The sequence below is a fragment of the Scyliorhinus torazame genome, chromosome 14, assembly GCF_047496885.1.
Source record: "Scyliorhinus torazame isolate Kashiwa2021f chromosome 14, sScyTor2.1, whole genome shotgun sequence".
Classification (NCBI taxonomy): domain Eukaryota; kingdom Metazoa; phylum Chordata; class Chondrichthyes; order Carcharhiniformes; family Scyliorhinidae; genus Scyliorhinus; species Scyliorhinus torazame.
This window is the reverse complement of record NC_092720.1, coordinates 91,801,404-91,816,724: the sequence shown is the minus strand read 5'-3', so window position 1 is coordinate 91,816,724 and position 15,321 is coordinate 91,801,404. Positions and strand designations below refer to the sequence as shown.

The window sequence follows — 15,321 nt, the reverse complement described above, 5'->3', positions numbered from 1 at the left end:
GTCCTTCTCTAAATCCCCCCGACGCCCCCCCCCCCCCCCCCCCCCGCCTTATTAGCTCTCTATCTGCCTTTTAAAACATTCTTATTCTCACTTACTCTTAACTGTGCTTTCTATTAACTTCGAGCTCTCTCAAAGACGGGTGTATTTTTCTCTCAGCAGTTTGAATGTTTACTATGTGAAAGGTTTAAAAAAAAATACATTATTAAATGTCAAGATAGTTCATTATAATTTTAGTGAATTATCTGCCTCAATTTTCTTTGTGCCCCTATTTTGAAGTCAAACAAATGTTGTAACATCTGGATTCATGTAGAAATAATTTGTTTGCAAAGGTCAAGAGAAAATTGCCCATTTGCTGTTAATAATTAACCCAGTTCGAATATAATTGCATCAAAGGAATAGATTGGTGTCAATGAAATTCACGTCATATTGAAAGCAACAGAAACTGAAGAGTCCTGTTGGGAAGAAATCTAGACAGGCTTACAGTCCGGTCACTTCAAGCAAAAGTAGATTGAAGGTGTGCAGATGAAAAGTGAGGGGGATAAGAACTATATGTTTAATAATCTCAAAATATATTTTTCAATGATTAAAGGAACCCATATTTTGTGCTGCTTTTGGCAGATTCTGCTCTTTGGGTTACCTTTGATTGTTACAACTGCTCTCCATTTAGAAATGCATCACAATAGCTGATCTCTCTCCCTAGAGCAAACAGAGCTCATCATACTCTGACAGAGACACTACTGAGGAAGAGTCTGAGTCACTTGATGACATGGATTTTCTTACAAGGCAGAAGAAATTGCAAGCTGAAGCCAAGATGGCTCTTGCTATGGCAAAACCAATGGCTAAAATGCAAGTTGAAGTGGAAAAACAGAACAGAAAGAAATCCCCAGTGGCTGATCTGGTGAGTATTTTTCCACATACAGTACCAATGTGATCATTCAGAAAAGCTTTGGTCTTAACAGCAACTGACCTCGACCTTGCGCGCAAATGAAAGCGATCTGCAATACTAAGAATGTTTTCTTCCCCAGTAAAGAATTGCACCTTTAACAATTGTAAGGCCATTATTAGTTTGAAGCTTTTCTGTCTTTATCAAACACTTTTAAACATGCTGATGTTTATGCATTTGTAATAAAGAACTGAATTGTTGCTTTCTCTCTGCTACCTCAATGTATTTGTTGTGATAATGTAACAGTTCACTAGCATTACACCTCGTGTCAATCACAGCATGTTTGGACATAAATCAGATGTACAATGATGCGGGGAAGTTGGAATTAGATCATGTCTGATAGTGTGACCAAGGTTTTTAATTTATATATTTCTTTATGTATTATCATTTCTTTCGGTTGGTTTCTAAGATTATAATCAAAGCTTGTTTAGAAAGTCAACAGACCCAATTTGACATTGAATATGTGTGAAGATCTAATCTAGAATTCATTATTTTGTTTATTGATACGAGAGAATCTTCCCTGGTTTTGTTCTCGGTAACTCCAGATGAAACACCACTGCTTCATGAAGACAGTGATGTACCAAGTTTTGGGGTATTCTCTCCTGTTTTTGCTATATATATTGTGACTCCCAGAACTGAGATCATTCTGATTAGACCATAGAACAAACAGTGTAGAAGGAAGCCATTCGGTCCATTGAGTCTACACCGACCCACTTAAGCCTCACTTCCACCCTATCCCCATAACTCAATAATCCCTCCTACCCTTTTTTGGACACTAAGGACAATTTATCATGGCCAATCCACCTAACCTGCACGTCTTTGGGCTGTGGGAGGAAACCGGAGCACCAGGAGGAAACCCACGCAGACATGGGGAAAACGTGCAGACTCCGCACAGACAGTGACCCAGCAGGGAATCGAACCTGGGACCCTGGCGTGTGAAGCCACAGTGCTAGCCTCTGTGCTACCGTTCTGCCCCCAATACCCAGCTCATACAAAGATACGAATCAGGAGCAGGGGTAGGCTACTTGGCTCTGGAGCCTCCTTTGCCATTCAATAAGACCATGGCTGATTTGATTGTAACCTCCTGCCTACCCCCAATAACCTTTCACCCCCTTATTTATCAAGAATCTATCTACATCTGCCTTACAAATATTCAAAGATTCTGCTTCCACTGCCTTTTGAGGAAGAGAGTTCCAGAGACTCACGGCCCTCTGAGAGAAATAAATTCTCCTCGTCTCTGTCTTAAATGGGTGACCCCCACCCAGTTCTAGATTTTCCCCACAAGACGAAACATCCTCTCCACATCCACCCTGTCAAGACCACACAGGTTCTTAAAGGTTTCGATCAAGTCACCTCTTACTCTTCTAAACCCCAGGGATACACGCCTAGCCTGTCTATCTTTCATCAGAAGACACGCCACTCGCTCCAGGTATTAGTCTTGTAAATCTTCTCTGAACTGCATCTGATGCATTTACATCCTTCCTTAAATAAGGAGCCCAATATTGTACACAGTACTCTCGATATGATCTCATCAGTGTACTCTCCGACTTCATTCATTTTTATTTAAGTAAACATTCAGTAGCATGTCTAGGGTGACTCAAATTGTCTCTATTATTTGTTTAATATCCTGGAAATCTTTCTTTGCCTCCAAATCATCTCACTCCCATTTTAAAATAATCAGTAAATTATTATAATATTGGACCCTATTTTAAACGTAAGCTATTTATCAAATTGAAATAAGAAAAGCTTATTATGTATAATATACACATTTTTAGATATTTTTATTATTCCTTCATTGGATGTGGGCATCACTGGCAAAGCCACCATTTATTATCTATCCCTATTTGCCCTTAAGAAGATGGTGGTGAACCATATTGAACCACTGCAATCCATGTGGTACATGGTGTAGGTACAGTGCTGTTCAAACGTTTCTAGGATTTTGACCCAGCAACAATGAATGAAAGGCAATATCGTTCTAATATCATTCCAAGTTAGGACCGTGAGTGACTTGGAGGGAAACTTGCAGATGCTGTGATAAATGTAGGAATTTCAGATGTATTGTATATGGGTTTTTGGTGTAGTAAGGGTTAAAAGCCTGGGTCAGAGTGTGTTTGACTGCTGCAGTCATTTTTTAAAAGAAACCCGGGTGCCATCATACATGTTCATTATGCCTGACACAGGATGCGATGAGACCGTTAATCGTGACGCCTCGCAAGATCTAGACACTGTGATCTGGATCTCGCCCTCACTGGGCAGGGTCCAGATTTGCATATATAAGTGAGCAGTTAGCCTCACTAAAATATGTTGGCGCCAGAGTTTCCAAAGGCCGCGCTTGGAGACCTCACCGTGGGGCCGTTTAGCACGGGCCACAAAATGTGGACCAGGCGTAACGGCACCTGGGGGGTGTCTCCAGATCAGCGGAGGCCCCCGGGTGGTCGGTGTATGGGCATGGTGCTACCCTGGCTTTCTGGCTGGCACCCCAGACACTTTGGCACTGCCACTCGTGCAACCTGGCACTGCCGCCATGGTTGGCAGGTTCCCCGAGCTGGGGATTGCGCCCAGGGTTTCCCTGATCTTATAAGGTGGGGTGAGGGGGGCTCGTGGACCACCTATCACGTAGGTTGGGGCATTGGGGGTTCCAGAGACCATGGTAGGTAGTTGAGAGATCTGGGCGGCATTTAAAAATTATGCCTGATCTCTTCCTGTCGTGACGCACTGGACAAGTTAATGCAGGAAATGAAGGCAAGTACGGCTTCGGTGAGGTCCAAAAAAAAGTTTTGTGTGATTGCGGCAGCGAGTAACATCCCGCTAAACACTCCCAAAACGGGACTCTGTTTTTTCCCGTTAAATCACACCCCTTAGTTTGGATGGTTGTGAGGCAGGGGTGCAATTAAACCATAGTAAAACGCTTGGGCTAATGGTATATATTTTGATAAAGGGGATTCTCTGTAGAGTTAATTAGGTTGCAGCTTGGTGAGATGATGTTGCTGGGTGGAGCTGAGCCATCAAGCATTTTGTAGGAAAAGCAGGTCAGTGTAGTTCTGGATGAAGCTGTGACCACAAATCTTGGGTTGGATTCTCCGCACACAGATGCTGAAATCACGTCCGGCGCCAGGGCAGAGAATCCACTTTCGCGCGTGGAATCGGGACCGGCGTCGGCTCCCCAAATCTCCGGCCCCCGAAAAGCTATGTACTCCGCGCCGCGTGTCCCCTGCCTGCGGCCATTGCTGGAGGCTCGCCCCGCCATTCTCCATCCCAGACCTGCTGAAGTCCCGACCACGTGGATCTAATGTGGTCCTGCCGTTCGGGATACTTGCGTGGCGGCTGCGGACTCTGTTAGCGGCCGCCATGGTCAGGGGCAGGCCGATCGGAGGGCGGGGGGGCCTCATACGGGACTGGGCTATTTTGGGGCAGGTGGTCCGGGTCGGGCACCGGGCCGATCGGGGGCACTATTTAGGACGTCCAGCTTCTTGGTCTGAGTCCGCCATGGAGCACGGCACGGCCGCCGTCTTACGCATGCACTAAAATCTCACCTATTGCAATATTGTGTGGGTAAAGTAGCACTGTTTCCCTTTAGGGCCATGAGCTCTAATTGACTTGAATTGAAAGGAAACTGCATGCGGTCTACAATGATCCACTGCCGCTGTGCGTTGTGAGTTAGATTTAACATTAGTATTGAATAATATCCTGGAGGCTCAAAATATATTATACAGGAGTTTTATTTCACCAAATTCATGAAACACTACATTTGAAAACTGTCCCTGCCTCATGTGTTCCAGTTATATTTATTTAGCTTAGTAAGTGAGATTATAAATTTTATTTTGGTCAAATTGACAAGTGACTTTCTTTCACCAGATACTGGAATTGCTCAAATAATTTGGGTATAGAGGAGTTAAAAATTGTCATGTATGCATGAATGATTATGATCTTAATTCCTTAAAACCAAACTACTCAAATTACCAAACTACCGAAAAACAAAAACGATTTGCAGAAAGCCAAAATTTGAAAAATATGCTTACAGTGACCTCTGCAGTTTCTCCTCCAAACCATTTGACTGACGACGGAATAATATCATCAATCAACACTTTTAGTGAATATTACTCAACTTTGATGATTAAGCCTAACTGATTTGCAGAGTTAGTTACAGAGTGTTCCAATGTTTTCATTGATTAAATACTGGGCACCAGAGATATATATTCAACCTCTCAGAATAGATTATGCTGTTTAAACAACAATCAACTTTCCACAAATGTTGCTTTTACTCATTTGCAGTATACCTGACTTGATTTCAATCTACAGTAGCATTTCTGTTATCCGGCAACCGGAGTTCTGGGCTTGGATCTGTCACGCAATTTCTTTTTGACCGGAGATTTCAATCTCGCTGGTTGTTGCTATTGGCGACCTGTCCTCGCTCCGGTATCAGCCTCTTATTGTTCTCCAGCACCATCTCCCCTCGATGCCGCTCACTCGCCTCTCGAGACCTCAAAATCCGCATGACCATCCTGGAGCTTTAGATACAAATGGAGAACCTGTCCTTGCATCTTAGTTAACCAGAATATTTGATTAACTGGAACGACCCATTCCCAAAACATGCTGAACAACAGAGATCTTCCTGCACTATCTCCCATTAAATCCCAAAATGGTGCTTAATTTGCCAGAACATAACACATATGAATTAGAAGAAAGAAAGGCCGTCAGCCCCTCGAGCTTGCTCTGCCTTTCAATAAGATCATGGCTGCCCTGATTGTAACCTAAATTCCGCATTCCCACCTACCCCGATAATCATTCACCCCCCCCCCTTGCTTATCAAGAATCTTGCTCATCAAGAAGCAGAGCAGTTTGCATGTCATACCAGTAAACAAGCCAAATGGCAGTTCATAATTACAGGAGTAATTCTAAGGGGAAAGTGATGATGGAATAATTGTACTGTTATTGGACTAATCATACAACTGGCCAGGTTAATGTCTGCGGACATGGGTTCAAATCCCACCAAGGCGATGGAGTTATCAGCAAAATACTGCAAATACTAAAATCTGAAACCGAAATTACTGGATAAAGTCTGAAAAAGTGTCATACTTGCAATGTTAACTCTACTTTAGGGTGGCACGGAGACACGATGGTTAGCACTACTGCCTCACAGCACGAGGGACCCAGGTTCAATTCCGACATTGGATGACTGTCTGTGTGGGGTTTGCCCTTTTTCCCTGTGTCTGCGTGGGTTTCCTCCGGGTGCTCCAGTTTCCTCCCACAGCCCAAAGATGTACACGTTAGGTGGATTGCTAATATTGCCCTTAATGTCCAGGGATTTGCAAGTTAGGTGGGGTTACGGGGATAGGGTGGGGGAGTGGGCCGAGGTAAGATGCTCTTTCAGAGGGTCGGTGCAGACTCAATGGACTGAAGGACCTCCTTCTGCACTGTAAGGATTCTATGGTTCACCCAAGGAGTGTTTTTACATTTTTCTGGAAGTAGACTGAGCTGGACTAAGAGTAAAGAAATAATAGCAGGAAATATAAAAACTGACGGTCAGAGATTCTACAAGTAGATAGGAAGCAAAATGAACTTTTGCTAAATTAACCATGATGACAAAATGCTGATGCTGACCTTTCAGTTTATTGAAGGTGCCACTGAAGCAGACAGACATGATACTTTATTAAATTGGCTTATTGAGATTATTAAACTTCAGAGGAACTTAAAAGCTTGTAAAATTTGGCATGATATCAAAAAAATCCTGATTGAAGTATTCTATCATCAGCAGTTTTTGTAGCTCGGTGTGTAGGATACAAATGTCCAGATCAAGATATTGGGCGAGATTCCCCAGTCCTCCAGCCGCATGTTCCTCAGTGGCGCACCGCTCACTGACAGCGGGATTCTCTACCCCCACTGATTGTCAATGGAGTTTCCCATTGAAGCCATTCCACGCCGTCAGGAAACCTTGGATAAGGGTGTGTTGCCGGCGGGAACAGAGAAACCCAACAGCCAAGAATTCCGGTCATTCTTTCGAAAAATATATCTTATGAAACACAAACCTGATCATTTTGAGACGGTCTCATTCCAATTGTAGTGGGATTGGAGGGCTGGTCAGGGGGCTGGGGGTCCAGTGCGTGCAGGGAGGGCCAGTACCATAGTTGTCCAGGAGTTAGAAGTGGTTTTAATGCTTCAAACATTTCCTGGGTAACTAATTTGCTAAGAGATACTGAACCATCCGAAGTCTCTGATTTAAATCAAAGTTGCAGACAGTTCCACACATAGGGCATTTGCCCATCGGAAGTTTAGATTTCCTTGTCAATTCTCGTACAGTCCTTGAATGGGAACTTGGGGAGGGCAGGAAAGAGTGCACATTTGGTGGGTGGAGGGGTTCCCCGGCACATATTCTGGGGCGGGTGCAGTCCCTCAGCACATCATCTGGGGTACCTCTGGTGTACAATCTCCCGGGAATGGAAGTTCTGGGGCCCATGTTTTGTCATATTTGACTCAACATATTCCTCTCTTTCCCCCTCCTCAGATGCCTCCAGAGCTGCTGAGTTTTTCCATTACTTTCTGTTTTTATTTAGTTTTCCAGCATCTGCAGTACTTTTTCTTTTATAATATTGCATTCATATCAAAATGGATGAATTGATGGCACAAATAGAAATCAATGATTTTGATATTGGGCGGAGAGATGGCAGATGGAGTTTGATCCGGACAAATGTGAGGTAATGCATTTTGGAAGGTCTAATACAGGTAGGGAATATTCAGTGAATGGTAGAACCCTCAAGAGTATTGACAGTCAGAGAGATGTAGGTGTACAGGTCCACAGGCCACTGAAAGGGGCAACACAGGTGGAGAAGGTAGTCAAGAAGGCATACGGCATGCTTGTCTTCATTGTCGCGGCATTGAGTATAAGAATTGGCAAGTCATGTTGATTCAGTGTAGAACCTTAGTTAGGCCACACTTGGAGTATAGTGTTCAATTTTGGTTGCTACACTACCAGAAGGATGTGGAGACGTGAGAGAGGGTGCAGAAGAGATTTACCAGGATGTTGCCTGGTATGCAGGCCATTAGCTACGAGGAGAGGTTGAATAAACTCGGTTTGTTCTCACTGGAATGAAGGAGATTGAGGGGCGACCTGATAGAGGTCTACAAAATTATACGGGGCATAGACTGATTGGATAGTCATAGACTTTTTCCCAGTTACTAGAGGGCATAGATTTAAAGTGCGAGGGGCACGGTTTAGAGGAGATGTACGAGGCAAGTCTTTTACACAGAGGGTAGTGGCTGCCTGGAACTCGCCGGAGGAGGTGGTGGAAGCAGGGACGATAGTGACGTTTAAGGAGCATCTTGACAAATATATGAATAGGATGGGAATAGAGGGAGACGGACCCCGGAAGTGTAGAAGATTTTAGTTTAGACGGGCAGCATGGTCGGCGCAGGCTTGGAGGGCCGAAGGGCCTGTTCCTGTGCTGTACTTTTCTTTGACGTGGAGATGCCGGGGTTGGACTGGGGTGAGCACAATAAGAAGTCTTACAACACCAGGTTAAAAGTCCAACAGGTTTGTTTCAAACACTAGCTTTCGGAGCACTGCTTCCTCACCTGAGGAAGGAACAGTGCTCCGAAAGCTAGTGTTTGAAACAAACCTGTTGGACTTTAACCTGGTGTTGTAAGACTTCTTACTGTACTTTTCTTTGTTCTTTTGTTCTTTGTATATGGTAACCATCAGAAAGAAATGGTTGCAAGATGATCAAGGCTGGGGACTGAATATTCCACCATATTTTACATTTGAAAGGCTAGGAAGAAAAGAAAAGGAGGTTGGGTAGCTCTGTTCATAGGATGAGGTCAGTGTTATATTACGTATAGTAATATCTTGTTACTCATTTGCTTACTTCTTGAACGGTTGTATGTTTGATGTTCAGTTACACTCAAAGTCTTCAAAGTAAGCAAATACTGTTTATTGAGTAACGATTATAAATAACTTCGAGCTTTTTCACTCTTCTACAACTATAACTGAAGATTAGTTAAATAAGATTAAGTACATATAATGTTTAACCGCACCTACTCACTAAGCTACATCTCTAATACTCTGTAGTTATCTAGCGCTTACTTACAGATGTTCACCCCTTACATACCTGCAAATATACAGATCACTACAGTCAGTACAGTCATGTGAAATGAGCTTGGCTCAGGAGATCATGATGTAGAATCAGTTTGGGTGGAGATAAGAAATAAGAAAGGAAAGTAGGCATTGGTGGGAATAGTTTATAAGCCCCCTAACAGGAGCTACCCTGAAGGACTGAGTATACATCAATAAATAATGGGGGGTTCTAAGAAAGGTACTGCAATAATCATGGGCTGTTTTAATCTTCAGATAAATTGGACAAATCAAATTGACAAAGGATGCATTGAGGTTTGTGGTTTATGGCGTGCATTTGAGACAGTTTCCCTGAACAAAACATTTTGGAGCCAACCAGAGGAACAGGATATTTTAGAACTGGTGATGTGTAATGAGACAGGATTAATTCATGATCTCATAGTAAAGGATCCTCTCGGGAAGAGTGTTCATAACATAGAATTTCTTATTCAGTCAGAGGTTGAGAAACGAGTTTGAAACTGGCTCCTTAAACTTAAGTAACGCGTAGGAAGGAAAAGTTGGTGGACTGGGAAAGTAGGTTAAAGGGTAAGACGGTCGAGAATCCATGGCAGACATTTAAGGGGATATTTCATAACTCTCAGCAAAGATATATTCCATTGTGATGGAATGACCCAATGAGAAGGATGCACTATTTGTGGTTAACCATGAATGTTAAGGATCGTATCAATTTGAAAGAAATGCTGCAAAAATTTATGGCAGGCCAGAAGATTGGGAAAGTTTCAGAAACAAGCGAAGAATTATTTTTCAAAAATAAGAGAGGGAGAAATTAGAATAAGAGAGTAAAGAAATATTAGCAGGAAATATGAAAACTGGCAGTCAGAGATTCGACAAGTACATAAAACGAAAGCGAGACATTGAGATAAGTTGTTTCTCCTCGACCCAATAAGACAAAGGGGATCGAGGTTTCAAGTGCTAATTTTGCCCCATTTGCTGTATACTAATTACAGATATTTTAATACAGATGTATTGGCCGAGAAAACATATCAAATACATTGAAGCTTTAAAAAAAAATCCAAAAATGGTGACAATTCGCTGACACAAATGGCACAAAAAAAGACGTGTGATAAAGGTCACTCACTGTTTTACCACAAGAAATATGGGTAGGAATAGGCCATACAGCTTCTTGCATTTGTTCTACAACAAGATCGCTACTGAAATTCTGCTTCAACTTTCCCTTGGTAGCTAAATATTCTATAGCTCTTCATAGAATCATAGAATTTACAGTCTTGCATATATTCTTGAATATATGGGGGGCGATTCTCCCAAATGGAGCCTAAGTGTTTGCGCCGTTGTGAACGCCGTCGCGTTTCACGATGGCGCAAAGCAGGCACGGGGACGACCGATTCTGGCCCCCACAGGGGGCCAGCACGGCGCTGGAGCGGTTCACACCGCTACAGCCTCCCTTCCCGGCGCCAAATGGACGCCACGCCAACCCACGCATGCGCAGTTGGGCCACGCCAACCTGCACATGCCCTGGGGACTTCTTCAGCGCGCCGGCCCCGACTTAACATGGCATCAGTGTTCAGGGGCCTGCCGCGCAGGAAAGTAGGCCCGGGGGGGGCGAGAGAGGGCGGCCCGCCGATTGGTGGGCCCCGATCGCAGGCCAGACCCCATCAGAGGCCCCCCCTGGGGACGGAGCCCCCTCGCCGACCATTCGCGCAGAGTTCCCACCAGCAGTGACCAGGGGTGAACGGCGCCGGCGGGACTCTGTCGGGGCCGCTCGTCCCATCCGGGCCGAGAATTGGCCGTCGCAAATGGCGCCGATTCTCTGCACCTCGGAGAATCGCGCGCCGGCGTCGTGGTGCAGTTGTACCAATTCTCCGGCTCGGCGCGGGGCTCGGAGAATAACCCTCATGGTCTTGAATATATTCATTAACTGAGCACCCAGGGTCCTCTGGGGTGGAGATTCCTGAGATTCACAACCCTCTCAGTGGAAACATTTCTCCTCATCTCAGCCCTAAATGACTGACCCCATGTTCTAAAATGGCAACCCCTCATTCTAGATTCTCTCGCCAAAGGAAAGAGCTTCTCAGCATTTACTGTGTCTGGCTCTCTAAGAATTTATACATTTCAATTATTTCAGTGCTAACCACTGTGCTATCGTGCCACCCCACTGTTCAACTTAGAATCCTATAACAAATTGCAAAACTACAAACCGACCTGGCTCCTCCCATTAATTACATCATCTGTTCCCACTTGTCCCCGCTTAGCTAGGGCTAAGCACCTCTCCCTCATAAATTATCTACACACCATGGAATCTCCAGCAATCATAACAATATCCCATTAGTCCTTTATCTGTAACCAAGTAAGTGGTTGGAATGAATGATTACCACCCCTTTTACAACTCTTTAATACAGCTTTAGCAGACATACTGCCTGTATTTATTTTAAACCAGGCTATTTAATAACAATATTGCAATAGAATATAAAATATATTTGACAACTTCTACATTCATCAAAGTTGAGTTGTAAAGTCACACGAGACGAATAAATCAGTGACCCAGGGTAATGTTCTGGGGCATGGGTTCAAATCCATGTCTGGTGTATAAATCTGGTGTATAAAGCTAGTCCTCCGTAATGGTGACTATGAAACTATCACAGATTGTTGGTTTGCTAATCCCCTTTCGGATCGGAAATGTCGTCCTTACCTGGTCTGGTCTGCATGTGATTCCAGACCCACAGCAAAGTAGTTGATTCTCAACTCTCCTCTGTAATGGCCGAGTAAACCACTCATCTCAACAGGCAATTAGGGACGGGCAACAAATACTGGCCTCGCAGTGACACTCAGCCCAGGAAAAGATATCGTTTGCAAATAGTTGAATCTAAGTAACAAATCTTGCAGCACTCCGTGTGTTATTCCCAGCCATTCTGAAAACGTTCCTATTTATTCCTATTCTATTTTCTGTCTGTTAACCAACTCTCAATCGGGGCTAATATATTGCACCCCTTATGTAGTTCCACAATATGCCTTCTGAAGATTCAAATATATTGCATCCACTGCATCCCCCCTATCTACCCCGCTACTTAATCACATATAATGCATATGTTAAAATGTATTTCCTTTCCAGACGGCAGTGTTGACTCTGCCCCACCATAATGTAATTTTCAAAGTGCCCTACTACCACATCCTTAATCTAACTGCCTAAGTTAAATATGGGCGTAGCAATTTTTAACGAAGGAAGTAAATTGGATCAGGGGAGAAGTTCAGGGATAGAATTCCATGCTTGGTCAATTTTTCCCTGATGCCAAACATTATATAAGCTATTAAATAGCTCTTTTGAATTCCAACTGACCTGATATTCTCAGTAATATACCCAAAACAGCTTATAGTCAAACATCTGGGGATGTTAGAATTTTTGATCAGCCGCAAATGAACCTTATTAATTCTCATGAAGATAGATTAACCAGCTAGAGGAAGGCTGATAAGAAGAACTGGTAGACGCTTTGGCCAGGAAATCAAGTGAAGTCAAGTATTGTCTGAGTGTAATTCTTTGAATGGGGCATTAAACTGAGGTCCTGACTGCTTGCCCCTTTGGTTCAAGTGGATGTTAAGATTCCATGGCATTATTGAAAGAAAAGCAGTGAGTTATACTCAGTATTGGCTAACATCCTTCCTTCAACCAGTACAAAACACATCAAATTAGTCTTTGCAGTATGTTGCTGGTGCATCTGTTGGAAAGCAAACTGCAAATATTCACGAAATTGCATGATTTGAGTGTTTTATATCAGATGCTATGGTCTGATTTCTTGCAGTTGACGAACAGTTTATGATAGGCCCGCAACTGCAACGTCCATGTTGCTCTCCTCCCTTTGCTCGCGCAGTTGCCATTTTGATGTCTGCAATCCTAACCCCAATTAAATTCTGCCACGTTATAGCCCGGGACAAAAAAAATTAGATACCGAAGAAATGCCATTGTTTTGCTTATATTAGTTGGAAATATAGTTGTGCGTGCATTATCATTTCTGGGAACTTAATGACACAGGACAAAAACTCGACTCTTTCTCACCTCCAGAATTGACAGATGGGCTGAGGCGTTTCCATCTGCTCTTGCTGTAATTGTTTTAAGTGAAATAAGCAAAGCCAATTCCCATTCCTATTGAGCATCAATCGGCAGCAGAGGGCGGCACGGTGGCACACTGGTTAGCAGGTTCAATTCCGGTCTCGGGTCACTGTCTGTGTGGAGTTTGCACTTACCGTGCTTGCGTGGGTTTCCTCCGGGTGATCCGGTTTCCTCCCTCAGTCCAAAGATGTGCAGGTTAGGTGGATTTGCCATGCTAAATTGCCCCGTAGTGTCCAAAAAGATGTGCAGGTTAGATTGAGAGGTTAACAGGGTAGGGCAGGGAGAGTGCGTTTGGGTGTGAATGATTCCTTCAGAGGGTCAGTGCACTGTAGGGATGCTATGATTCTCCTATGATGATTTGGCCATAATGTTGAGCTAGGTGGAAACCTCAATCACAGATGTCACCAGGACATGATGCAGCAAATGGAAAAAACCTTAACCGTTGCTGGAGGGTTCCCAAATTGACGGTCAATCATAATATTTGGCTTAGACCAGGAGAAACTTTACTTCAGAATTGTTTATCTACCTTGATATTGCTACTGAATTCTGTTCAATTATTTTGAATGAGATTCCTTGGGAATGATTTTAACATTCAGCAAAAAGTGGAAAGTAATTGCAAATGGGATCCTTTGTCAGAGGCCCAGCACATTTTTAAGTATCCAAGCCCCATCTGAGGTCAGCTACTCTCACATTTCAGACAGAAAACAGCAGACAGGTGGTCCAGGGCCTTTCTGCCACCAGCCTGACAAACTGCTGGCAGCAAAGTCAATTCAGGAGTGAGGTGCGTTGTGAAGGTCGCACGGATGACGTCAGCAGAGGCCATATTAGAATCATAGAATTTACAGTGCAAAGGAGGCCATTCGGCCCATCGGGTCTGCACCCTACCTAAGCCCACATCTCCACCCTATCCCCGTAACCCAGTAACCCCACCTAACCTTTTTGGACGCTAAGGGCAATTTAACATGGCCAATACACCTCAACTGCACATCTTTGGACTGTGGGAGGAAACTGTCTGTGTGGAGTTTGCACTTTCTCCCCTTGCATGCGTGGGTTTCCTCTCCGTAGGCACCCGGAGGAAACGCACATAGACACGGGGAGAACGTGCAGACTCCGCAACAGACAGTGACCCAAGCTGGGAGTCGAACCTCGGACCCTGGAGCTGTGAAACAACCGTGCGAACCACTGTGCTACCGTGCCACCCATATTCTTGCTCCTTTTGGTCCCACTTTAGTAAATGTTAAAGGGCATGGTTCGCTTCCTGTCACCTTTGCTTGCCAGAGCGACCGGGGTGAGCACCTCACTCAGATGAGAGCCTGATTTCCAGCCATTGATGAGTCTTCTGCTGGAGTTCAGAGGGAGACTCATCCTGTGCCATAGCCAGCAGTGTTAAAATGGAGATGCGGTGAGAGCAGAACAGCTGTAGTTTCCCAAACAAGACCTTTTGGGTTCAATTAAGAAAATGTGGACACAGTGCAAAAACATTTGAGTACATTACTCGCCCTACAATATATGTAGAGTGTAACTGAGTCTCTTATTTATCTTACTTTAAAGAGTGCACCTCTCGCTACAAGTCCAGGTTTGTTGCATATTGCAAACTGTCAAATTTTAATTTTATTTGTGCAATCATGATAACTTTCCTTCACTCCATTTAAAATCTTTTTATAGATGTAATTCTTTATTAATTTACAAAGCAGCATTTATAATTCATATTTTGGAATGTTGTTAAAGATTTGTGCATATCCAGAAATGCATATCTGTCAGAATTAATATACTTTGCACATCCAATTTGAGAAATGGGACCATCTTAAAAAATGATAATAAAACTAGGGCTCTGGAAAACCTCGTAGATTGGATTTAGTTGCTCATGACAGTTTGAATAATTACACATTTGAAAATGATGCAAGTATGTGAATTGTGAGTGTCACAGAGAATTTTCTATTATCCATGATCAATGTTTTTTCTGTGTGAGGTGCATGTATTTTCTTACCATCAGAGCGGTTACCCGAATTTAAGTTATCCCAACAGCAAGCCTTTTTGTGAGATTTAAGATAAGTTATTTACTTGCCACACTTGCCCGGAGGTTTAACAAAATTGCATCATCTCACTCCCTTGACTCACGCACATTGCCATTCATGCTAGGTACAAATGATGAAAAGAACAATATGATTTAATATAAAATTGTCTCAGTCTCTC

At 43.5% G+C, this 15,321-nt stretch overlaps 1 protein-coding gene across 7 annotated transcripts in view; it reads left to right on the top strand.

Annotated features, from left to right (window-relative positions):
- The window catches only part of schip1 (schwannomin interacting protein 1), a 1,157,911-nt gene that overhangs the window by 1,107,196 nt on the left and 35,394 nt on the right, over positions 1 to 15,321 (top strand). For all 7 annotated transcript variants that reach the window (XM_072474483.1, XM_072474485.1, XM_072474484.1 and 4 more), the window contains one exon: positions 701 to 898. In XM_072474483.1, the coding sequence (XP_072330584.1) occupies positions 701 to 898 (198 nt within the window). The remainder of the gene's footprint in view (positions 1 to 700; positions 899 to 15,321) is intronic.